Source organism: Phacochoerus africanus, chromosome 3 (assembly GCF_016906955.1).
Source record: "Phacochoerus africanus isolate WHEZ1 chromosome 3, ROS_Pafr_v1, whole genome shotgun sequence".
NCBI lineage: Eukaryota > Metazoa > Chordata > Mammalia > Artiodactyla > Suidae > Phacochoerus > Phacochoerus africanus.
The window spans coordinates 143,980,218-144,005,090 of record NC_062546.1 but is presented as its reverse complement, the minus strand read 5'-3'; the positions used below and the strand labels follow the sequence as shown (position 1 = coordinate 144,005,090).

At 47.0% G+C, this 24,873-nt stretch overlaps 1 protein-coding gene across 2 annotated transcripts in view; it reads right to left on the bottom strand.

Moving 5' to 3' along the window:
* ITGA6 (integrin subunit alpha 6) overlaps nucleotides 1-24,669 on the bottom strand; it is an 87,270-nt gene extending 62,601 nt beyond the window's left edge. For both annotated transcript variants that reach the window (XM_047772890.1, XM_047772891.1), the window contains exon 1: nucleotides 24,295-24,669. In XM_047772890.1, the coding sequence (XP_047628846.1) occupies nucleotides 24,295-24,476 (182 nt within the window). In that variant the 5' untranslated portion in view covers nucleotides 24,477-24,669. The remainder of the gene's footprint in view (nucleotides 1-24,294) is intronic.
* Nucleotides 24,670-24,873: the final 204 nt, after the last annotated feature.

Sequence of the window (24,873 nt, the reverse complement as noted above, 5' to 3'; positions counted from 1 at the left end):
AAATAGGAGCAAAGGTTCAAAGACAACCTGCCCAGGTCTGCATTTAAGACCTTAATAGTCAAAACAATTAACCACCTGGAAAGAGAAGCTAGAAGATGGAGGGAAACTGGACAAGGAAACGGACTACATCCCATTTCTTTCTCAAATCAAATTCTAAAACCACATTTCACTGAGCAGGATCCCTAGAGGGTCAAACTCCTCCCAAACTTTTCTTTTGATTTTTAAAATTATAGTTGATTCCTCCCCAATCTTAGCCGTAAGATCAAGCATTAGGGGCTCCTCCTCCCTGCCAGAGCATTCATGACAGTTCTAGGAGGGTACCCCACAGAGAGAGCCCTTTCTAGCCTTTCTCTCCTTATTTAACTGAAAGGGTCCATTATCTGTATATTTTTCAAGATTAGGAACTGTGTCCACCATTCATTCTGACCTTGCCCCCCAAGAAGAGTTCTGAACTGGGGACTCACGTCCCTCATTTAAGAGGAGAGGGACCCAAGAGTGTCTGAGACTTCCCATGTCTAGTTCGATGTTGACCCTCTGGTCTCGTCCAGTTAGAACCAGACCAAGTAGCTGGGGCAAAGGGCAGCAGGGCCCTTGTGACCCATGGATACTTGTGAGACTCATCCTCCCCCTTGCTGGTGGTTCCTCTGCCCTTGGATCTTGGAGCCTTTTCCTTGACTCTCGCTATTCTCTTCTCCTGGGGCTGGAAACACTATCTGAAAATAGATGACTCTCAGAACATCTCTTTTCAGCCCAGACCTCTCTGCTAAGCTCCACAATGACACCCAGCTGTCTACTAGACGTCTGCACTCAAATCTCACATTTAATATGTTCAACACAGAACTCAGCTTCCCCCCGACCCATGCATGCTCTGCACACACCTTCCCTCTCTCGTTAAATGCACACCATCCACTCTGCTGTCTGCTCAGGCCAGAAACTTAAGAGTCATTGTGACTTCTTGCATTCCCCCATCTCCCGCATCCAAGGCATCAGTACATTCTCTTGGCTCTGCCTCCACACTTTATTCTGCTACTTCTCAGTGGCTCATTTGCTGTAAGGATGGTCCGAGCCTCCATCTGGTGGCACCTGGGCAATTGCGTCATCATTCGCTTCCACTCTTGTCCCGCCCCAGCCCATCTCCAGGGCACCAACTGCCTTTTCTACGTCTTTAGTCACATCACATCATCCCCCTGCTTAGAGCACGCACTGGGTCCCCATGGCCACTGGCATGAAATTCTATCTCCCACCATGTTCTACGAGGCCTTACATGAATTGCCATTTACCTGCCACTCACAGGCTCAGGTGTGGCACTCCCACCACACTGGTCTGGCTCCCGTCTTTTTCGTTTTGTTTTGTTTTGGGCGGGGGGGGGGCGGCTGCACCCAAGGCAATATGAAAGTTCCAGGGCCAGGGGTCAAACTTGCACCACATCAGAGACCCAAGCCTCTGCAGTGGCAACACCAGATCCTTAACCCACTGCACCACAAGGGAACTCCCTGGCTCCTGTCTTTTGAACACACCAACCTGGTTTCCATCTCAGGGTCTTTGCAGTTGCTTTCTTCAGCTCAGAATATTCTTTCTTCAAATCTTTGTGGGTTGCACCCTTCACATCCTTCAGAACTCAACTCAAAAGTCACCTCCTCAGAGAGGCCCTCCTGATCGCCCTAGCCAGAGCTCTCCCTCTGTAATGATCTTCACAGCCCTGACCATGACCTGAAATGATCTGTGTGTTTGTGTCAGGTGCTTTGTGTCAGCTGCCCGTCTTCCCTCCACCAGAATGCTACTGCCTCCGGAGGGGGGTGGGGGGACAACTCGTCTCTCGCTTCCTGAATACACACCTAGAGCAGTACCTGAGCCAGACACTGCTCATGTAGCCCAAGATTTGTCTTAGCCGAGGAGACAGCAAACCTCAAATAGGGAGCAAACTGCTCACATTTGGAAGGCACTCTAATTGCAAAGTCCCTAATGTATACATTTTTTTTTTTTGTCTTTGCCTTTTCTAGGGCCGCTCCCTCGGCATATGGAGGTTCCCAGGATGGGGATCTAATCGGAGCTGTAGCCGCCCGCCTACGCCAGAGCCACAGCAACGCGGGATCCGAGCTGCGTCTGCGACCCACACCACAGCTCACGGCAACGCCTGATCCTTAACCCACTGAGCAAGGCCAGGGATCGAACCTGCAACCTCATGATTCCTAGTCGGATTTGTTAACCACTGCACCACGGCGGGAACTCCCCTAACATATACTTCTACTCGAAGATGTGAAGATGTCGCAGCAAGCAGGAGGGAGGCATTTGCATCTCAGAGGGGAAGAAACCAAGGCTCCAACACTGCCTGACACGAGTAGGACATCAAGCTGGATACCCTTGCACGTGCCATACTCTTCCCACTGCAAATGGAAGCCACCCCTCCACGTGGCCCCACATCAGCCATCCACCCAATGCCCCACCTCCTCTCACTGCCCAAACCCACGAAGGCCCTGGCGCCTTGGCCCACACCATCCTCCCTCCACCCCAACCACATCTCTCCGCAACACCACCTTCTAAACTCCAGCCCCAGGCTTCCTCTATGAGTTTACCTCAAGACCCAGCCTCAAGGTCACCTTGAGTAAACTTCCCTGAATCAGGATTTCTCTCAACGCCACTTAGACTATGCACTCCCTGAGGGCAGGAATCTCTCTCTCTCTTTTTTTTTAATAACCTCAAGGGGTGTTTGGCCAAGAAAACCCAAACCCCTATTTAACTGTACTAACTGGCTGATCCAGTAGGACAAGCAGGAGCAAAAATCCACAGTGGGACAAATCTGTTAACCTCCTAGTCTGGTGTTTTCAACGTTTACACAGAAAGGTGATTAAGAGGCTGAGGCTCCCTTTTCTCTATGAACTGCAATCTCACTTTTATTTATTTTATTTATTTATTTGTCTTTTTGCCTTTTCTAGGGCCGCTTCCCGCGGCATATGGAGGTTCCCAGGCTAGGGGTCTCATTGGAGCTGTAGCCGCCAGCCTACACCAGAGCCACAGCAATGCGAGATCCGAGCCGCGTCTGCAACCCACACCACAGCTCACGGCAATGCCAGATCCTTAACCCACTGAGCAAGGCCAGGGACCGAACCGGCAATCTCATGGTTCCTAGTTGGATTCATTAACCACTGCACCACGACGGGAACTCCTGCAATCTCACTTTTAAAGGACTCAACTTCTAATAACCTTCCAAGAAACTGAATCAGAAATAAATACCTTACCTGAAAATTAGGGCAAATAAGCTCTTATTAATAATACGCTGAAGCTATCATCTCCCCTGCTCTCACGAGGTATTAGGCTCTCTGTTAGGAGTTAAGAAGTAGACACTATCACTACCACTCATTTTACAAAGGAGGATGGGGGTTCAGAGAGGACAAGTAGCTTGTCCGATGTCACATAGCTGGTAAGCGATGACATAGTTGTGTCCAAAACTCTAAACCACTACACCCATAAAAAAAATCTCCTTTCTGCTTCTTTGGATAACATCACTAAAGTACTCTGATCTATCCACCTTTTTTTTTTTTGGTCTTTTTAGGGCCGCACCCACAGCATATGGAAGTTCCTAGGCTAGAGGTCCAATCAGAGCTGTAGCCACTGACCTACACCACAGCCACAGCCAACGCTGGATCCTTAACCCACAAAGTGAGGCCAGGGATTAAACCCGCATGCTCATGGATACTCATCAGTTTCTACAGCTGAGCCATGACAGGAACTCCCTATCACGCCTTTTAAAAGAAAGTATTTATTTTACAAGAGCATGGCCGGTTATAATTAAGGTCCATAAAGAGCTTTGAGATCTGTGCCACAGAGGCCCCAAGGATACTTGTGGCCTTTACGCGGATCAAAAAACCAGTAATCGTGCCCCAGCCTTCCCAACATTTTTCCTGTCTCCTTGGAGAAACATGCTGGAACTAAATTCAGTCTCCGGTGACTATGAAACTCCTATGACGTCTGAGCCTGAGGGTTCCAGTTCTTACCTGAGTCGGTACATTTTACTATAGGTGTGTCTCTGACCAAGAACAAGGGAGCTCATGCAGGAAGGGAACACCCAAAGCAGAACGTGTTTTTTATTCCCCACAATAGGCAGCTCCTCTTCCAACTCAGAAACCTTTACCAGCAACCAGGGGAAGAATTGTGAAATCATGGCATCAATTTCAACTATTTAATTGGAATGCCACCAAGAGCCGTCAGATGAGCCACAGGGAGGAGGGGGTCCGGAAGGAATTCTGGTTCTATCCCTGGCATCAATTTTTGGAATGACTTTGGTTCCACACTTGCTTCTAATGTCCCAACAATAAAGACTGAAATAATTTCAAGGAAAAAGAATATAGTGAGCCCCCAACAAGGGAGAACCACCACAATAGATACTGGCCTACATTTAGGATGGCCAAGAATCCCACTTCGATTCAACCAAACATGATAAAGTATAAACTTAGAACTGGCTCATTTTAAAAATAAAGTCATCAACTGAAAAGGGCTTTTCTGCAGACCAAGCAACTTATCATCAGTTAAGACATCACTCAAGGAGTTATCATAAAAGTGCTGTTATCTTCCACAGTAAGAAGGAAGGATGAAAGTCTCCCAGCAATCCTGTTCTTTCAGGTTTACAAAACAACTGCTTGTCCAATGTGGCATTTGACCACTTCCTGCGCTTCTGCATTATCAGATACCTGACTTTCCAGGTGCCAAGTCAAATCACATTTGTCCTTCTCGTGAATTGTCCTTTCAAGGAACCAAGTCCAAGGACCTGCCTGAACTGGACCATGAGCCTACCCTCCCAGCCTTGACCTTCACACAGCACTCAGGACAAGGGTGTTTAGAAAATTTCTGGTAAAGGAACCAAGTTGTATAACTACCACTGGGTTTAATAATTTTAAATTTAAGTATGTTGTTACCATATGGTTTTTATATGCCAAGTGGACTGAGCATATAGTCAGGGCTAACTCAGAAAACCTTTTTTTTTTTTTAAAGGCTGCACCTGTGGCACATTGAAGTTCCCGGGCTAGGGGTGGGAATCTGAGCTGCATCTGCAACCTATGCTACAGCTTGCACCAATGCTGGATCCTTAACCCACTGAATGAGACCAGGTATTGAACTCACATCCTCACGGACACTATGCTGGATTCTTAACCCTCTGAGCCACAAGACAAACTCCAATTATCATTTCTTAAAAGCTGTCATCAAACAGCACATTTGCAAAAGAAAAAGTGACTTTCCAATTTCCATCATTTTTCGATAATACTTTTAATAAAAACCAAGGAGAGAAAAGATATCTTTAAAAAGCACACACCTGGTAGGTCACCATATCTTTGATTATTCCAATAGCTTAGGAAATCCAGATTTTTCAATGTTTTGAAAGGGAAATTAATATGATCACATAGTTTATCTTCTAAATGAGATAACTGGAACAACAGGCTTAGTAGCTGTGCCAGATGCTGGCTGGCACCCAATGCTGGTTCTCCCCTTTTTCCATAGTAAAAGCAGTTTTAGCTGGGCACCAAGCCACCCTGAATAAAGACTACTCACCCCAGCCACCCTTTCCAGCCAGTCATGCCCTAGAACTCGGTCCTGCTAACTGGACGTGTGACCAAGTGTCACACTGCCATTTCCAGGACTTTTCTCTGAAAGCTGGTGCATATGGGCCCCTGGCTCTACTCTTCTTTGTCCCCTTGTTTATCCCACCTAGAATACAGATGCTGCCACCATGGACTGCGAGCTGGAGGCGTGGTGGGGCAGCAAGGGAAAGGAGTTCGGGGTCCCTAACCCCTCAAGACCAGCTTCCTAGACTTTTCTACACAGGAACAGCAACAAAAACAACACAGAAGTGGATTAAAAGATGTGGTATATATATATATATATATATATATATATACACACACACACACACACACACAATGGAATACTACTTGGCCCTAAACAAAGAACAAAATAATGCCATTTGTAGCAACATGAATGCAACTAGAGATTCTCATACTGAGGAAGTCAGAAAGAGAAAGACAAATACCATATGACATCATTTATAGGTGGAATCTAAAATATGGCACAAATGAACCTATCTACAAAACAGAAACAGACTTACAGAGAGTAGACTTGGGGTTGCCAAGGGGAGGGAGAGGGACAGACAGGGAGTTCCGGGTTGGTAGATACAAACTATTACATTTAGAATGGATAAACAACAAGTCCTACGTATAGTGCAGGGAACTATATCCAATTTCCTGAGATAGACCATGATGGAAAAGAATATTAAAAATATATATATGGAGTTCCCGTCGTGGCGCAGTGGTTAACGAATCCAACTAGGAACCATGAGGTTGCGGGTTCGGTCCCTGCCCTTGCTCAGTGGGTTAATGATCCGGCGTTGCTGTGAGCTGTGGTGTAGGTTGCAGACGCGGCTCGGATTGCGCGTTGCTGTGGCTCTGGCATAGGCCGGTGGCTACAGCTCCAATTCAACCCCTAGCCTGGGAACCTCCATATGCCGCGGGAGTGGCCCAAGAAATAGCAACAACAACAACAACAACAAGACCAAAAAAAAAAAAAATATATATATATATATATATATATGTATATATAAAACAGTCACTATGCTGTACAGCAGAAATCAGCACATTATAAATCTACTATACTTTAATAAGTTTTTTAAAAAAAATCAAAATACATAAAGCAAAACCAAAAAGATCTTCCAGGCTAGAAAAAAATTTACAAATAGGATCTGTGGACAACAACAAAAACACCTTTAAAAGTCTATGTATATAAATACATAAATAGTTATAGAGGTTACACTTCTAAACATTTACATTGTATCAGCCTAGTCCTGCATTTAAAGATGGTATTTGAAAACATTTGGCAACCAGTATGTCTTAGAAAGCAGTTAATCAGCACAGCTGGTGGTGTAGCATTGGGGCTCTATCCCAGAGAGCCCTGTTGCATTAGGACATTTCCCCATTAGTTCCTGGATTGTGGTGAAATATGGGAGGAGGGGGCTGTCCCATGGGAAGAGTGACCAAGGGCAGTGTCAAGGGACACTCAAGAGGACTGGGCAAAGCTCTTACCAACCACAAGTATTTTTTGTCTTTTTAGGGCCACACCCACAGTATATAGAGGTTCCCAGGCAAGGGGTCGAATCAGAGCTACAGCTGCTGGCCTACACCACAGACATAGCCACGCCAGATCTGAGCTGCGGTCTTCGACCTACACCACTGCTCATGGCAACGCCACTGAGTGAGGCCAGGGATCGAACCTGCGTCCTCATGGACACTAGTCAGATTCGTTTCCATTGAGCCACAACAGGAACTCCCAACCGCAAGTATTTCCACAGTGCAACTAATACTACTTCACCGGTATACATTGGCTGAACATCTGTCTTACTTAGGCCTGTCATTATCAGAATAATATGGTATGTGCTTATGGCAGCTACTACCTCCAGCTAGCCCAGGCTTTCTTACCCGCCCTGTACCAGACTGGCAAGCCAAAGCTACAATCAGAAATATGAGGGAGTTCCAAGAAGACCTGCTGGGTTCAAGTCCTGGTGGTACCACCTATTCACTGGGTGTCATGTATGCGGGTTATCTGTGAAACGCTCCTATCTAAGTTTTCTGGTAGAGTGTTGCAAGGATCAAATGAAACGTCAAATAAGCTTGTAAACTCTAATGCAATGATGAGGCCCCTCCATGTGCTCTTATCAGTATCTGGTTAACACACATTCCAACAAGCGCTTCTAATTTTAACAAGTACTTTTTAACAAGCATAGGTCCAGGTGGGGCACAAATGCTGAAGCCATCAGGAATCCAAGCTTGGGCTTAAGACTGTCGACTCTAGTTGTTGAAAAGATTCCAGCAAACCCACCAGCTGAGTCATCTATAATAACATCAGATGATAGGATATAGTTTATGATAACGTCATGAAGAGCAGCCAGACACTCTTCAGAATCAGCCATGATATGAAAACAACACTGGGCAAGCCGCTGCCTTAGGAACTGATCCTCTACTTAAGGTCAAAGGAGGGAGTATAAAACTCTTCACTGCAGCACTGCTTTTTAACAGTAAAGGATTAGAAAATACCAGAATATCCAAACTGGTTAAATGAATCCTGGCTCATCCTTAAAAATGAATGCTATGCAGACACTGAAAATATGAAGAGAGCTCTTTATACCAAACAAGCTCTAAAACACGCTGAGAGAAAAAAAAAAGCAAGCTGCAGAAGACACATGGCATGTTAGCATGTATAAAAAAAGTGTATGTTTATATTTGCTTATAAATTTGCAGACATGTGTGAAAGGATTTATTAACAACAAACTAGTAAAACAATAGTCACCTCAAGGAAGAACAGAGTCACTAGAGACCGGGGCGCAAGGGTAAATGTTTTTTAGTTTTTATATTTGTACCACGTGACTATATTGCCTATTCAAAGATTAATTTAAAATGTAATTTTAGGAAGTTCCCTTCATGACTCAGTGGTTAACGAGACCGACTAGGATCCATGAGGATGCGGGTTCAATCCCTGGCCTTGCTCAGTGGGTTAGGGATCTGGCATTGCTGTGGCTGTGGTGTAGGCCAGCAGCTGTATCTCTGATTCGACCCTAGCCTGGGAACTCCTGTATGCCGCAGGTGCGGCCCTAAAAAGCAAGACATAAAAAAATAAAATGTAATTTAAAAAAATGATGTCAGCTGACAGACACTGGGTCATTAAAAGCTTTGCAGAGAAAATGACAGAGACAGATGGTCATGGAGGTGAAAAAAATCAGTGCCCAGAAATCAGGAAAAGGCAAACCTCATAATTGCATAAGACATGCTCATGCGTGCTAGGTTTACATCGGCAGCCACAGGCAGGCCAACTTTCACAGCCCATTCCAGAGGCCTGACAACCCATCAATAAAGAAGCACGTAAATTTGAACCTACTGTGTACCAGGCACTATGTGGGCCCTCTGGGTACTACAATAAAGTGCAAATTTACTGAAATGGGCAGAGGTCAAAATATGCCGAGGAGAGGAAATCCCACCAGCTGAGAGAGTGGACAAGCTCTCCACCACCGTGAAGTGAGGTGCAGAACACAATGCAATGACATTGGAGAAAGGACCTCTCACCTTCACTATAAACGTCCATGGCACAGACAGCATTCAGGGGAGCACCTCAGTTATGGAAAAACAAGGCAAAATGCTCACCCTCACATCCTCCTTTCAAAGGGAATGAATGTGCCCAGTTCAGGGGCATCCCGCGAGGCAGGGCTAAGGCGCAGTGAGTACTTTTGATAAATAGCTGCAGGGTTCAATAAATGCCTTCGTCTTAAGATCCTGTGGGCACTGCCCAACCCAGCCCCCAGCAGCCACCTGCCGTGGGAGGAGTGGCAGTGAGTCACCACATGAGTCAGCCCCTTACCTTTCATCTGATCTAAAGCATGAACGGGAGGCATGGACAGAGCCTGAGCTGCTCATTCAGAAACCGAGAGGGTGGGGATCTACATGGGGAACACGCAACTGCTTCTGGATTTGAGCTCAGGCGCAACTCCCTACCCCATCCTCATGGAGAAATGCTCATCTCAGGGACTTGGGACGGCAACTCTTTCTGACGAGTAAAGATTTTCAAAGAAGTTTGCTGGGACTTGCACAGATCTGCTTAAGCTTCTGGTGACATTGTTATAAAAAGACACATTGGCTAGATCCATCCCTGCTGGTGGGCAGTGGAGGTGGAGGACAGGGGTTCATGTGTGGCAACATCTCTGGACACAAGGCAGAGGCGGGATGGAGGTGCAACTCTGCCAGTAGCTGGCAGCAGGGCTGGCAACAAATCCCAGGTCTCCAGTTCTTGATCGATTAGAGGAGAGCAATGGGCTACCTTTTCTAGGTCATCCTCTGGGTTCTTTCCTAACTTCCACAGGTGGTAAACTATTTCAATGGCAAAAAAAAAAGAAAAATCTAGAAGAGCATTATTGGGTAATATTATCACTCTTTGTGCAGGTGAAAACACCTATGGCTTGCATGCGTGGTGGGGGGCGATACTTCTTTTAAAGTACATTTTTGTTCTATTTTTGAGGAATGACATGTCAGAGCTCTACATTAAAGCTCTGGGCAAACACAGACAAATCAGACCTAACCTCCTGCCTTCAGAGGGCCCACAATTCAGAACCATCAATAAGCTGCTGACAGCTCCCAAACAGCTTCCTAGAAATTTCATAATGCAAACAGCAAGAAGAACAAAGAAAGCCTATGAAGCCCAACTCAACAGGTTCTGGGCAATAGAGAAATTAGTCATTAGAAAACCAAAGAGAGGAAGAACAGAGGAAGAAAATAAAGCTTCTCCCAGGTATGAGATTAACACAGTTGTAAAGAAAGCAGGGTGGGGAGGGTGGTATCAACAAGGAAAGTTATTTGCAAGATAACCTGAAGCTGGTCTTACCCACAGGGACAGCTTGTCAGTCTAACCTAATGTTCTGGACACACACACATCCTTCTGAACTTCAACCCATGAACGTGCCCCTGTCCTATCAGACCTCAGCTTCACCTGAACTCAGGTGTGCCAATAACATTGCTTTCATTTTAAAGCTACTAAGAGGTAGGTAGGAAGAGTAGCAAGACTTAAGAAACAGGTTTTCACCTGCTGCAATTTTCTCATAGCTCAAAACAAAACTTAAATGACTTGGGTTTCTCAGAGAATGTGAGGAACCCACAAGCAGAGCCAAGGGCACAGCCGCTGAATTCACATAAGTGATTGGAACACACGTACTAAGCTAAGAGACAGAATCTTTAACATCATAAATGTGTTCAATTTCTCACTCCACTATGTTAGAATATCAGCAGATAAGATTTTAGCACAATTCCATGTTGTAGTATTTTCAGTTTATCAATATTTTATGGCCTCCTAACAGGGCCATCCTGATTTCTGGGCTCTCCAGAAGAAATCCGAGTACAGAGTGTTCACAAGCACATGGACATGTTAAATAAACACTACTGAACTGTACACACTTAGAAGTGGTTAAGATGGTAAACCCTATGTGTATTTTACATTAAAAAAAAGCGGGGGGCGGGGGGGAGAGTTCCCATCACAGCTCAGCTAGCACCTAGGAGGATACAGGGTTTTTTTTGGTTTGTTTTTTTTTGTCTTTTTTGTGCTGCACCTGTGGCATACGGAGGTTCCCAGGCTATGGGTCTAATTGGAGCTGTTGCTGCCGGCCTACACCAGAGGATACAGGTTTGGTCTCTGAACTCGCTCAGTGGGTTAATAAGGATTTGGTGTTGCCGTGAGCTGTGGTGTAGGTCGCAGACAACGCCTGGATCTGGCGTTGCTGTGGCTGTGGTGTAGGCTGGCAGCTACAGCTCCGATTCGACCCCTAGCCTGGGAACCTCCATGTCCTGGGTGTAGCCCTAAAAAGCAAAAAAAAAAAAAAAAAAGTGGTAGTAGTAGCAGGGTGTAAAGGATCATTCTAACAGGGTGTAAAGGATCATTCTAAAGCAATGGTCATCCCACTTCCTATTGTCTACAAATCTTCAGTGTACTGGGGAAATTAACTCAAAGAGCTTAACCAATGCCTTTTGGGTACCCATTTCTGTTGGATCTGAACCAAAAGTGAATAAGCCATCAGCCTCGCTCTTAAGAAGCTCACAAAGCAGCAGAGATAACGGCCTCAGGCAGACGTTTAAAGAGTGCCTTCCATATGGAGGGGATCTGGCCATGCCAAGAGGGAAAACGGATGTTGGCTTATGTGCAAAAACACCCATGCATCAGCAGAGGCTACCTAATGCTGACCTGGAGACTTGCGAGACTCACCTGGAAGAAGTGCTGCGGTTGTTTGGTGAGCTCACAGTTAGCAAGGGGGAGAGGGCACCAGTGGCTATGTAGGTCCTATCGCTATACCAGGCCATTACAGGGGAAGACATATAAGGGCAAGACATTTAACATAAGATACTGTTCTATTAAGAGCATGATGTACACGTTTCATTCAGAAAGGGGTACATCACTAGGATGTAGCCATGGATAGCATAGCACTGGGTGGACCGAGCACCAGGCAGCTGGGTTTCAGGGCTCACACCGCCACTACCCAACTGTCATCTGACTCTCCTGAGTGTCAGCTGTCCCTCTGCAGAGAAAAGGCTGAGCTAAGTCAATGCTTCTCAACCATTTTCACCGAAGCCCTCAAACACAGAGGATGAACGCCTATAGAGGTAGAGCCCAGGGTGACCACAAAAAGCTCAAACTGCCTTTAAAGCCTGTTTTCTATTAAAAACTTACACATATTTCAACAACAAAATACTACTCAGCCAAAAAAAAGAACGAAATAATGCCATTTGCACAAAGCAACATGGATGCAACTAGAGATTCTCAAACTGAAGTATGAGAAAGAGAAGTGAAAGGCAAATACCATATGCTATCATTTACATGAGGAATCTAAAATATGGCACAAATGAACTTATCTACAGAACAAAAACAGACTCACAGACATGGAGAACAGACTTGTGGTTGCCAAGGGGGAGGAGGAGGAAGAGGGATCGACTGGGAGTCTGGGGTTAGCAGATGCAAACTATTACATTTAGAATGGATAAGCAATGAGACCTTACTGTAGAGCACAGGGAACTATATCCAGTCTCTTGCAATAGAACATGATGGAAGATAACATGAGAAGAATGTGTGTGTGTGTATATATATATGTTCCTGCTGTACAGCAAAGTGACCCAGTCATATAGATATAGATACACACACACACACACGACTGGGTCACTTTGCTGTAGAGCAGAAATTGGCACAACACTCTAAATCAACTTCCAGTTCCTCCCTCACTCGCTCTCTCAGATCTAGTCCATAGGAAATCCTGTTGACTCAACTTTCAAAATATAACCAGAATCCAACCTCTTATTATCTTTGCTGCTACTACCTTGATCTAAACCACTATCATCTCTTACCTATTATTAAAAGGATCCTCCTCATTAAGATCATTTCATCTACATTTACTGTTATACAGCCTATTCTCAATAATCGAGGAGCTAGAGAAATCCATTTAAAATCTAAGTCAGCATATGTCCTACTCCTCTCAGAATCCTCCAATGGCTTCATCTCATTCAAGAGTAAAAGCCAGTCTTGGAGTTCCTCTCGTGGAGTAGTGGTTAACAAATCCGACTAGGAACCATGAGGTTGCAGGTTTGATCCCTGGCCTTGCTCAGTGGGTTAACGATCCAGCGTTGCCGTGAGCTGTGGTGTAGGTTGCAGATGCAGCTCGGATCCCGCGTTGCTGCAGCTCTGATTGGATCTCTAGCCTGGGAACCTCCATGTGCCGTGGGAGCGGCCAGAGAATTGGCAAAAAGACAAAAAAAAAAAAAAAAAGTAAAAGCCAGTCTTTCAATGACCTAAAAGGTTCTACACAATCTGGCTCCAAGGAGACTACAGGCTTCCTTGCTGTTCCTGAACATGCTAGGCATGCTTCTGCCTCAGGGCCTTTGCACTCGCTGTTGTCACTGCCAGAAATACGTTCCCCCCAACACTGGCATGGCTTGCACGTTCTCAGCAAGAACTGCCTAGTAGCCAACCACTCCCTACCCCACTCCCTCTCTTTACTCCCTTCTTCCACTTCATTTTCCTCTGTATCACCATGACCATCTAACATAATATTTTGACTCTCCCAGCAGAACCTAAGCAGGAATTCTATTTTGTTTGCTGCTGTATCTCCAGCCCTAGAACAATGCCTGAGCATTTATTAACAACTCTGATAGGTGAAAAAGAAAAAGCTGCTTACAGTCTTTTATTCTTCTTTTTCTTTTTTTTGTCTTTTTGCCTTTTTCTAGGGCCGCTCCTGCGGCATATGGAGGTTCCCAGGCTAGGGGTCGAATCAGAGCCATAGCCTCCCACCTACGCCAGAGCCACAGCAATCCGGGATCCGAGCCGCATCTGCAATCTACACCACTGCTCACAGCAACGCCGGATCATTAACCCACTGAGCAAGGCCAGGGACCGAACCCACTACCTCATGGTTCCCAGTCGGATTTGTTAACCACTGAGCCACAACAGGAACTCCTGCTTATGGTCTTTCTAGCAGATCCAGAACACACTCCCTCCAAGTTTTTACTTGGTCCTCGTGTTCAAGTAAGGATAAAAATCCCTATTTCTTTTAGGTTGAAATATAAAATATACGCTTATGTATACATGTACACACAGAAATGAATGCGCTTACAGAGACCCATCTCTTACCCTAGGATAGTGAAAAACCCTCTCTGTTGGCTTCTGGTTGGTGGCACTGCTAAGCTTAGGGGATCGATCATCTTCTAAGTGAGGATCCGCAGGCTACCTCCCCACACTCCACACCCTTTCTCAGCTAACCTCTGGGGCAGCTTGGAACCCTAAGTCCAAGGCTTAGAAAGTACTTTTCTTCCTAAATTGGCTGATCTGATATGGAATCTGAAATGGCTTTACCACATGGTGGGCACTGAAACTCTTCTCCAACTGGCTCCAAAATCCCTCTTGAGTGCTGGACCATCTCATTCAGTCTTCCCCAGGTCCCTATCCTTGAGCTCCTAGAAGGTCCAATAGTGTCCAGGCCCATCTCCTTTTGCACTGGCAGGTTCACATGAGACCCTTCATCAGACAGATCTGAAAGCCAGCTCTCAACTTCTTCCAAGTACTGTCCTCAGTTGGCCCAAGGGCCTACTCTCAACTAGCAGCCATGGGGTCTCAGTGGCAAAGCCGTTCTCCTAGAATTGTGTGTCTGCATATCCACTTGATCACATCTAAACCTCTTTAAGCTTTTCCTTGTTTTAAAAACTCTTACAGGAGTTCCCACTGCAGCGCAACGGGATCAGAGGTGTCTCTGTAGTGCCAGGACGCAGGTTTGATTCCTGGCCCTGTACAGTGGGTGATGGGTAACCGCAGCTCGGATCTGATCCCTGGCCCAGGAACTCCATACGTCACAGGGTGGCCAAAAAAAAAAAGGGGAAAAAAAAATCAAAGGTTGAAAAATACTCTAAAAATTAAAAAAATTAAAAAATAAAAACTCTTAGAATGATCTGCATCCCAGCAAAGCTGGAATCTTTAAGCCCCATCAATAGGCTTTCAAGAGCTCACATTCACCCTAGGTATTTTAAACATCTTTTCCTACCTATCTCCAATCTCTTCAGAGCCTTGCAGAATTCTAAACATTTCCATCTCATTATTTCAAAATACTTCTGTTCCCAAAGGACAGACAAAACTGCATTGCTAGTAGGAGGGGGTCAGGCCATCATCTGACAGGATGGTATCAGTGGGAAGGGAACCCAGGAAAGGTTTTTTGGTTTTAGTTTTTCACTCTCCTCAGCAAAGAGAAGGAGTACAGAGCTTCAAATTCCCAACATGGAGTTCCCATCGTGGTGCAGCGGAAACGAATCCGACTAGGAACCATGAGATTGCAGGTTCGATCCCTGGCCTTGCTCAGTGGCTTAAGGATCTGGTGTTGCCATGAGCTGTGGTGTAGATCGCAGATGTGGCTCAGATCCCGAGTTGCCGTGGCTGTGGCTGTGGTGTAGGCTGGCAGCTGTAGCTCCGATTCAACCCCTAGCCTGGGAACCTCCATAGGCTGTGAGTGAGGCTCTAAAAAGCAAAAAAAAAAAAAAAAAAAAAAAAAAAAAAAAAAATCCCAGTGCTGCCAAATAGGCCATTCCCACCCCACATCTACACAATGCTCACTCACCCTGATGGGACTCTCCAGTTAATTTCACATCACATTGCTTTAACAGGACCATAGAAAACTGACCACTAGATCAATGGCAGCAAGCCCTGAAGACAAGGACTCTCATTCTGCAAAGACAAGAAGTTACCTGGCTCAGGAGACCTACAGTTCAGTGACATGTTACCCTCTAGGTCCGAAGTGTTTGTTGTCATGTATATCACACACATGACTAAAATAACCGCAGTACAAATGAATGTACTTTTCAAAATGCTGGAACTGTAGCAACATTGATTTCACCAAGCAAAGCAAGCACAGGCCATGGGTAAACAGGCAATTACCCTGTGCTTTATTTATTCTTCATATCACTAACCAATGTGCCCCTTGCAAAGTACACCAAAGTTTATTTTTATTTCTCCACTCCCAGGCCTATTTCTCCAGAAGGTTTTCTTCTATCTGAAATGGCTTTTCAAAAAAAGTCATCTTCAGATGGTATGACATGCAAAACATACCCAGCTGGTTGACAAACACGGGAGTAGACATTTATGGCTCTGTGTCACCTGTTTTTTTGCCTTCTGCTCTTGCTTTAGTGGCCCTTCTCCATTCTCCCTAATTCAGAACAGTCATCTGTACCGCTTAATTGGTTTCAGAGACTCAAAAGTTTCTCCAGTCGTTTGGCCAGTTTGGGATGAGATGAGGAGACAGCTGTATCCACACTGGAATCGCACACGTGTGCATGGGTGCACTGCCTGTGTGGTATGGGGAAGGTCGCCTGCTACACGGGGGCCTACGAAAGGTGTCATTCTGCAAACACACCAACGGCGGAACAGGTGAAGTAACTTAGAACGAATGGTCTCGCCTTGTTTATCCAAATAGAAAAGCCAGACAGCAGTGGTTTAGGTGGGGATCATCCCACCCTGTTATTAGGCTAATAAGGACCAACACTGGTGAAGAGCCAATCAGCTGGTCCCAGTTGAGGACTAATTAACAAATTAGCCTCTTAATTTAGTTCTAAGAAATCTCTGTGTGCAGTTCTAAATACCAGTTTAAGCAAACAAACAGAAATCTGCGAAAACACCACTTCCACACTTTGTCCACGCATCTTGTCAGCTTCAGGCAGCTTCACCATGCACAATCACACCCAGCTTTGCACGAGCTCCTTCCTACCCCACGTAGATGCCAAACAAAGGACTAAGAAAGATGAATGGTCACCAGCCCTCCCTGGGTTGAGTGCACATTACCCAGCCTGCCAGGGACAGGGGTGGGGTGACACTTTCAAAGTCACAGAGGTCTGTGAAGATCTGAAAACCAGACAGCTGATGTTCCTCGTGAAGAGCTCCACCCTGGACCTGCACAACCCACCCTCCGTGGGTATCCTATACCCCAAGTCACTGCCCGTCCAGAACCTCTCTTCCCCGCACCACCCTGCCATTCAGCTCCTCCAAATATAGAAACCCTGCTGGCATTGATCTACCATGTGGCAGCTACCAAAAGGCCGTAAGATGTAGTTCTGAGATGTACTTTTGAAACATGGTAGAACGGAAGCGAAGGGAGAATGATGTACACTTAAATGCCATCAAAACCCAACCGCCAGAGAGAAAGCGCACACGTCCCAGACCAGGTAGCATGGAAGATGTGGATTTATTTTATCTTTTGCTTTTTAGGGCAGCACCTCCAGCATGTGAAAGCTCCAGGCTAGGGATCCAATCGGAGCTGCAGCTGCCACCTACGCCACAGGAATGCCAGATCTGAGCCACATCTGCGAGCTACACCATAGCTCACGGCAACACCAGATCCTTAAGCCACTGAGGGAGGCCAGGGATCGAACCTGCATCCTCAGGGAGACTAGTCGGTTTCATTACTACGGAGCCACAACAGGAACTCCCAAGGAAGACTGGGTTTAGAACCAACTTGCCCAAAGTGCATGACCACTTCACCCCCTACAGCCTTGGTTTCCATGTTTAACAAACAGCAAGTGCTTGCTCTGAGTCAGGACTGTCTAAGGTGCAATTATCTTCACTTTACAGCTGAGGAAAGAGATCTAGAGAGATGAAGTATTGCGATTTATAATAATATATATTTTGTTTTCCTCTGTTCTGGCAGAGCTCCTAAAACCCTCGGAATTTCCTGAGAGAGCGACAAAGGTGTCTTTTGTTATGTTAATAGCGTGACTGCCGGACTGCACCTGGGGGGACAGGGAGCTGGTTGCCAGGAGAACCAGGCACTAGATTAGAGGGTTGAAACTTTCAGTCCCACCCTCCTGACCTCCAAAGAGGAGCAAGGGCTGGAGGTGGAGTTCAATCACCAATGGCTAATGATTTAATCAATCATGGCTATGCAAAGAGCATGGAAACTCTAAACTCCTTCCCCAGACATATGCGTCTCTTCCACCTGGCTATTCTTGAGTTATATCTTTTTATTATAAACTGGTAATCTAGTAAATGTATCTGAGTTTGGGGAGCCACTTTAGCACGTTAAGCAAACCCAACGAGGGGGTCATGGGAACCTCCAATCTATAGCCGGTCCATCAGAAGCACAGGTGACAACTCGGACTCGACATGGGCATTTGAGAGGGGGTAAGAGGCAGTCTTAAGGACTGAGCCCTTTATCTGTGGGATCTGATGCTGCCTCCATGTAGAGTGTCAAGATACCAGTCACCGCTGGTTGGCGATGTATGGGGACCCTATCCCCACCCTGCACTGGAATGGAGAGCAGAATTATAGGCATCCTGCAACGTCACAGCTAGTCAATAGCAGAGCAGAATTTGACCCCATCTAGCTCTCAACTCCAGCTTCGACCTAGACTCTAGCTCGAGAGTCTGCTTTTATCCACTATGTGACGCTGCCTTCTGTGTAAAAAAGGAAAGCTCATCTAGCTCAAAGCTAGAAAACTTTATGAATAGATTCTTAGATCACATCTGTGGAAACTGGTACGACAGATCTGGGCTGAGCCTAGAATTCTATGTTTTATAAAGAGATTTCCCCAAGTTACCTTGATGACCAGCCAGATTTAAGAACTCCCAAGATTCCTCGCAGATAATAAGTTAGGTGATTCTAAACTTGTAACCAAACGCAGAGGAGCGAGATGAGCAGTGGGGGCTGGTCCTCTTCCTAGTGCCCATTACTGCAGGGCTCAACCTTGAGCTCCCTCCAAAAGGTCACTGGAATTCGGGTTCTGACAGATGATCCACCCGGATCAGCATTCCACAGCCCTCACTGGAGGGGTCAGCAGCTTCCCCACCACTGCACATGAACAGTTATTACTCCACTCATACTGAGTGAAGGCAGTCAGAAAGAGAAAGACAAATACCATATGACAGATATCACTTATACCTGGAATCTAATATACAGCACAAATGAACCTTTCCACACAAAAGAAAATTATGGACTTGGAGAACAGACTGGTGGTTGCCAAGGGGGAGGGGGAGGGAATGGGATGGACTGGGAATCTAGGGTTAACAGATGCAGAATATTGCCCTTGGAATGGATTAGCAAAGAGTTCCTGCCATGCAGCCCTGGGAACTATGTCTAGTCACTTATGATAGAGCATGATAATGTGAGAAATAAGAATGTATACATATATATGTAACTGAGTCACCATACTGTACAGTAGGAAAAAAAATGTATTTGGAAAATAAACATACATAAATAAAAGAGTTACTACATCCAAGATTCCCTTACTATTCAGGAATGTTACTTAGCCATCAATTCACCAGTGTCCTCAGATGCTAACTTCCATCTGACCACATACCCTTGCCAAGGAGCTTTCAGGATCTCATTCTAAAGCCATCCTTCTCTATCTAGTCTCATTTTAACAGCCAGCAAACCCTGAGTACCTACTGCAGGGTGGGCCAGCCAGCATCTCTGGGGTTAAGTTCTGAAGTCTGCCTTTAAGGCAAAAGTCAAGTGTAATTAAACATCACCCATGAAAATCCCTTAGCTGGGACCTGGGCCCCTGAAAACTCAAAAACCAAGAATTAACATCTTGAGTGTCTCTTTGCATTACCTCTATCGGCTCCCATTTCCTTGGGGGCAGCAGAGACCAAAGCCTATAGAGAGCAGGGAAGGGCAAAGGGTTAAAGAGGGATTTCTCTCTCTCTCTCTACCTCGAACTGCAAAAGTTGATTTCACAAGTTAAATTGAGTGTGTGATATGACTCCATTGTATTTGCAAGGCATATGCTAGGTGTTCAGAAATGAATATTAAGACCCCTGACCGCCCATAACCTATAATCCAGCTGAGAGAGATTAGATCATCCTTTAAATACGGCAGATGACAAACCCCAAACCATGAGAACCGCCAGACGTGATACTAAAGGCTACAGACACTCGAAAGAAGAATAAATTCTGTAGTATGGGTTGGGCTCAAAAGGCTTTTCCTGGAGCCATTTTAAACTGGCTCTTAGGACAATGTGATTATGTTTCTCAAGATGTGATAGCCTGGAACCCACCAGTGTCCCAGGTAAACCTGACCCTCTCATCTAAGCATAGGATAGTATTTTCTATTACGTCTCCACTGTCTACCTTGAAAGTGCCACAGAAGTCACTGGCCACTCTGTCCACAGTGACCGTTGAGTCATGGTCTTCAGGAAACTATGCTCCATAGTTGCAGTACTTTTTGGTTACAAAAGCACCAATCTTATTATTGTTATTCTAGAATAGAGAATTATACAACTAAGGACACAGCAGCTGTTTCTTTACAACAGTGGAAAACTATTACATGAGCATTTCACCAGGCTTCCCCAACTATTATTTATACCACAAAAATATTGAACTTAAAAAAAAAAAAACCCTAAGTCATTACTTGGATAGGCTCATGCCCGTTAAAATTAAACTTGTCTATTTCTGCTTTCCTGCAGAATCCTAAGATCTCCTCTAAGTCTCCCTGCCCGTTTTGGCTCTTTCCCCACTCTTGGGACTCAAGGTGACCGAGCCGGTCCCTGGATGCTGGCGCTGGGCCACAGGCACTCTGAATGAATGCAAGGAAACAAATGCTTAGGTACACATCCTGGACCCAGTTCTGATCCGGGCTGGCTCCAGTCACCCCTCAATGGGTTTTTTCAGAAGAGGAAGGAGCATCAGGCAAAGAAGGAAGGACCCAGAAGCTGATGATCCAAAGCCAGTGAGAATAAGGGTCAATAGGAAGAGCGTCTGGGCACAGTTACTTAAATAGACAGCCCTGACCCACATGGGGAGCAGCTTAATAAATCAACCCAACATAGGACATTTCCCAATCCCAGACACTGGCCAATTTCTGAAGGACATGTCTGACTTCCTTTTAGAGGCGGAATGAGCCTGAATCAGAAATACCACATTCAAATCCAGATTCTGTTAAGATGCTGCTTAAGCACTCAGGAGACTTTAGACAGTTCCTAACTTTTGGCTTCAGTGGCTTCACCTATAAAGGGAGCCAGTCGGACCAGATGATCTCTAGCTCAGGAAACGCAACTTTAAGAGCTGAAGCATCACACGTCCGCAAAAAAGCTAGAGTGAACGTCACAGAGTCAGAACCAAAGTGACCGTGGGCTGGAGAGACTTGGGAGGACAGCAGTGGTCAGAAAATTCCTCCCAAGAAGGAGATGGCGAATGGGATCAACCCAGGATGGCTCTGTGAGAATCACTTATAGATCTCTCCCGTCCAGATCCTGCCCTGCAGTCATACACAGACCCATCTCTTCCCAGAAGAGCTAAGAGGCATGATTCACAGGATGGACATACCCACAGACGTCATCCCATACTTTCTACCTCGGCAGGGTGACTCAACCTTAACTACCTAAGAGAAATAAATGAAAGATTCCAAAGAGCTCAGACCCGGACCTCAGTAACTCAGCCAACCATCTAATCATCTTTTGAAGTCTGAAAGTTCTTTCACACACAGACTAAAAACTCAAGTTTATGGTCTCCATTTCAGTTCTACCGTCCCCAAAGTTTTATGAACACCCAACATGTTTTAAGGCTCTCAGATACAACACTGTACTGTTATGAAGTCTTAACTAGAGTTTAGGGTGTTATTACATATTTAAGGAGTGCTGTAGAAAAATGTAACCCACAAAAATCTATGGCTGTTTCCATAATGCTGCATTCATCCGCTATGCCCACACATCTTTGATATTTTACTTCTCCTGCCTCAATAAAGTCCCTTGTTCGAGAAACATACTTTTGTTATACATCTAATTAAAACGGATTAAAGTTAAATTGCTTTGAAAAATGCGTTACATAAATGTGACTAAGAGTTTAAAATTACCCAAACTGCAATAACCTTCGACTTTATTCTCTGGCAGAGTTAAGAGTCACATGCTGTTTAACACCTGAGGAGCAGAGGCACACAGTAGGAATGCAATTACTGCTTCTTGATGTATCATCATCAACAGCTGCCATTTAGTCAGCAAATACCATGCCAGGTAGGAACGAAGCACTTTGCAGGTTATCTTTTAATCCCCACAACAACCCTATTAAGCAGTTCTATCTCCATTTTACAGATAGAGACACTGAGGCTCAAAGTAACAGCTGCTAAATGCAGAGAAGGAATTTGAGCTCAGGTCTCTCTCACCAGTTCTCTGAAATATACCCGCAGAGCTTTTCCATTAAGTGCTGAGTTGTGAGGTCTCAACCTCACTGGCCGTTAGGTCCCCCACCTGACAAAGGTGACAATTCTTGTGGGTTTGGCCTGTATGTGTTAGTTCTCCTGGGCAGACCAATGCTGCTGAAATAACTTTACCAAAAGAAGCCGGTGAGGATGCAGCATTTGACATAAACCACAGCCCCCATGAGCGTGGTTACTGCCACACTTTAAGCTCTAGGGAAAGACACAGCCCTCCTCAAGTAGGCCACTCCTGTCGGCCCCGAGAAAAAGCATTTCTAGAAGGCAGCAGACCCCAAACACAGGCTTCTTACTCTGGGGAGGAACTGCAGCGGCTCTAATAGCAGAGAAGCCCACCACCAAGAACAAGTCTTAGCAAGCATGCTGCTAGCCTTATCAACAAGAGATTCCTGGCCAAGGTCACGTTTCACAAATCTCCATCCCCAGGATATTTTCCTGCCCGGGTACCTCCCCCTACACAATGTTTGCTTCAACAAGTATTTCAAGGAAACCACCAGCTTCAGTAGGCGGCTGGCACAGTGAGTGCCATGGAGAATGCATTCCCTCTGCTGGCCCACGATCATTTCTGCACTAACAAGTTCATTCTCCATATGCGTGGATGCACATCTACACACTCAACTATTCAGACACACTAAGCATCATCCATTAACTGAGCTAACAGAAACCACCTTTCATTTTAAATTTACAGCATAACAATTATTTCTTCTGAGAGAAAACAGAGTCCAAACTGAACGGCTGGCCAGGCAGGCCTGCAGACCACCAGATCTCAGCCTCCCCACCCCCACCCCCCGACTAATTTCTTTACTTCACTAGCAGGTGTTATCAGAAAAATCTAAGTGTCAGGGGCCCACGATATCCACCAATTTCACAGTTCTTAATTGCTGAAATCAAGAGGTTTCCTCCAGCCCTAAAATCCCATTCCCCTTTCATAAACACAAAGTCCTCTCTTTTCTGTGGCTGCACTTTGCTTTCTTCGGTCTGTTGGTCCTGGAAGGACCTCAGTTCAACTAAAGGCCTGGGGGGAGGGGGGACCTTTGTGAGTTTATTTTTCAGCAGCACAGATCAAGAATGCAGCCCCACAGCGATTAAGGCGACTAAGCTTCCAAATACTCTCTCCAGCCTAAATAGTTTGATCCTGTGGGAACCAAACACTGTCTAAGAAAGAAAAGGAGAGGCTAAGAGTGCCGGTCTTCACTTTCTCCAGGGAGGAGCGTCGCTATGCCGTGGCGGGGGGTTGTCACTTCCAAACCTTGTGTGCAAAGTCCCAGCCCAGATCAGTCATTTTGCTTTAACTTCACGGCAGGGCCTACCCAGTGTAGGGGCCCAGAGGGTCTTGGGTGGCGCTGGGCGATTTGGGGCTCGGGCGGGGGTAGGGGAGGCCAGCCGCACCACTAAGAGGATCTTGTTTTCTGAGCTGATCTAGTCCTGCAAACAGGTGCTTGGTTACTTCCATCTTTGGTGGGGGAGGGCATGATCAAGTCTCCCCTACAGGGGCACCCTCCCTTCGGGAAAAGCCACGCAGGACGAGATGAAAGGTGGCTTGCCAACTTCTGCGGGTCGTGCGAGTCTGCGAGGGACCGGGTGTTCTGTGGAGCCTGGGAAAGGCCCGGACCTCCCTGAATGACCCTCCCGGCCACCTCACCACAGCGATACAGCGACTCCCCACCCCACGTCACCCCCGCCCCGAACACACACGTGAAGCTCGCCAAAGCGTGCCACCTGCCGGGTTCCCAGCAAACACGCCCGGGAGGAAGGATCGCCGGAAAGCACTGTGTTCAAAAAAAAAAAAAGTGAACTCTCCCGGGGCCGAGGACGGCCCCACCTAGCACTGGGGCCGCAGTCCGCAGAGGTCGGCCCCCCAGGTTCTCCTCCTTCCGGGACTGAATGGGGGAAGGCGCGGCACCCGGCGGCGCCGGAGGCGAGAGCGCAGGGCGCCGGGCCGCTTTGCCCCCGGGGCCGGCGGAGTCCCAGGCGGGGCAGGCCGGCCGGCGGGAACGCGGCGCGCCCTCGCCCCTGTTCGCGCGCGGGCCGGCGCCCCGGTCGGGTGGGCAGTGTCGGGGAACTCACAGCCGCTTCTCCTCGGGCTCCAGCTGCCTGTGCATGGCCAGCGAGAAGCCGAAGAGGCTCCCGGAGTCCCCGGTTTTCTCGATCACATTGTCCTCTCTGGTGTCCAAGTTGAAGGCGGCACCGAGCCGGGGCAGGAGCCCCGCCGACAGGTAGAGCAGCCACAGCCGCCCCGCGGCCGCCATGGGCCGGGGCACCCGGAGGGGAACGCGAAGCTGCGTGGCCGCGCTGCGCTCCGGGCCGGTTCGAGGCTGCCGTGCCGCTGCCGCCGCGGCCACCTCGGTCTCCTCTCTCCTCCGCGCCCGGCCCCACCCCCGGGACGAGTCGCGCTCTCCGTCCGGCCGCTCCCCCTCGCGGGCAGCTCCCGACCACTGAATGAGCCCGTTGTTCTCTGGAGACTCGCAGGCGTTTTATCAAGTGACGAGGACGCCGGCCCCGCCCCGGCCCTCCCCACTCCCTGGCCCCTCCTCGCGCGCCCGCCGCCGGCACCTTCCCGGTCCACCCGGCAGCGGGGCGGCCCGGCGCTGCCCCTCCCCGCCGCCCGGAGCCGCCTGGCACCTGGCCCGGAAGCCGCGGCGGGGA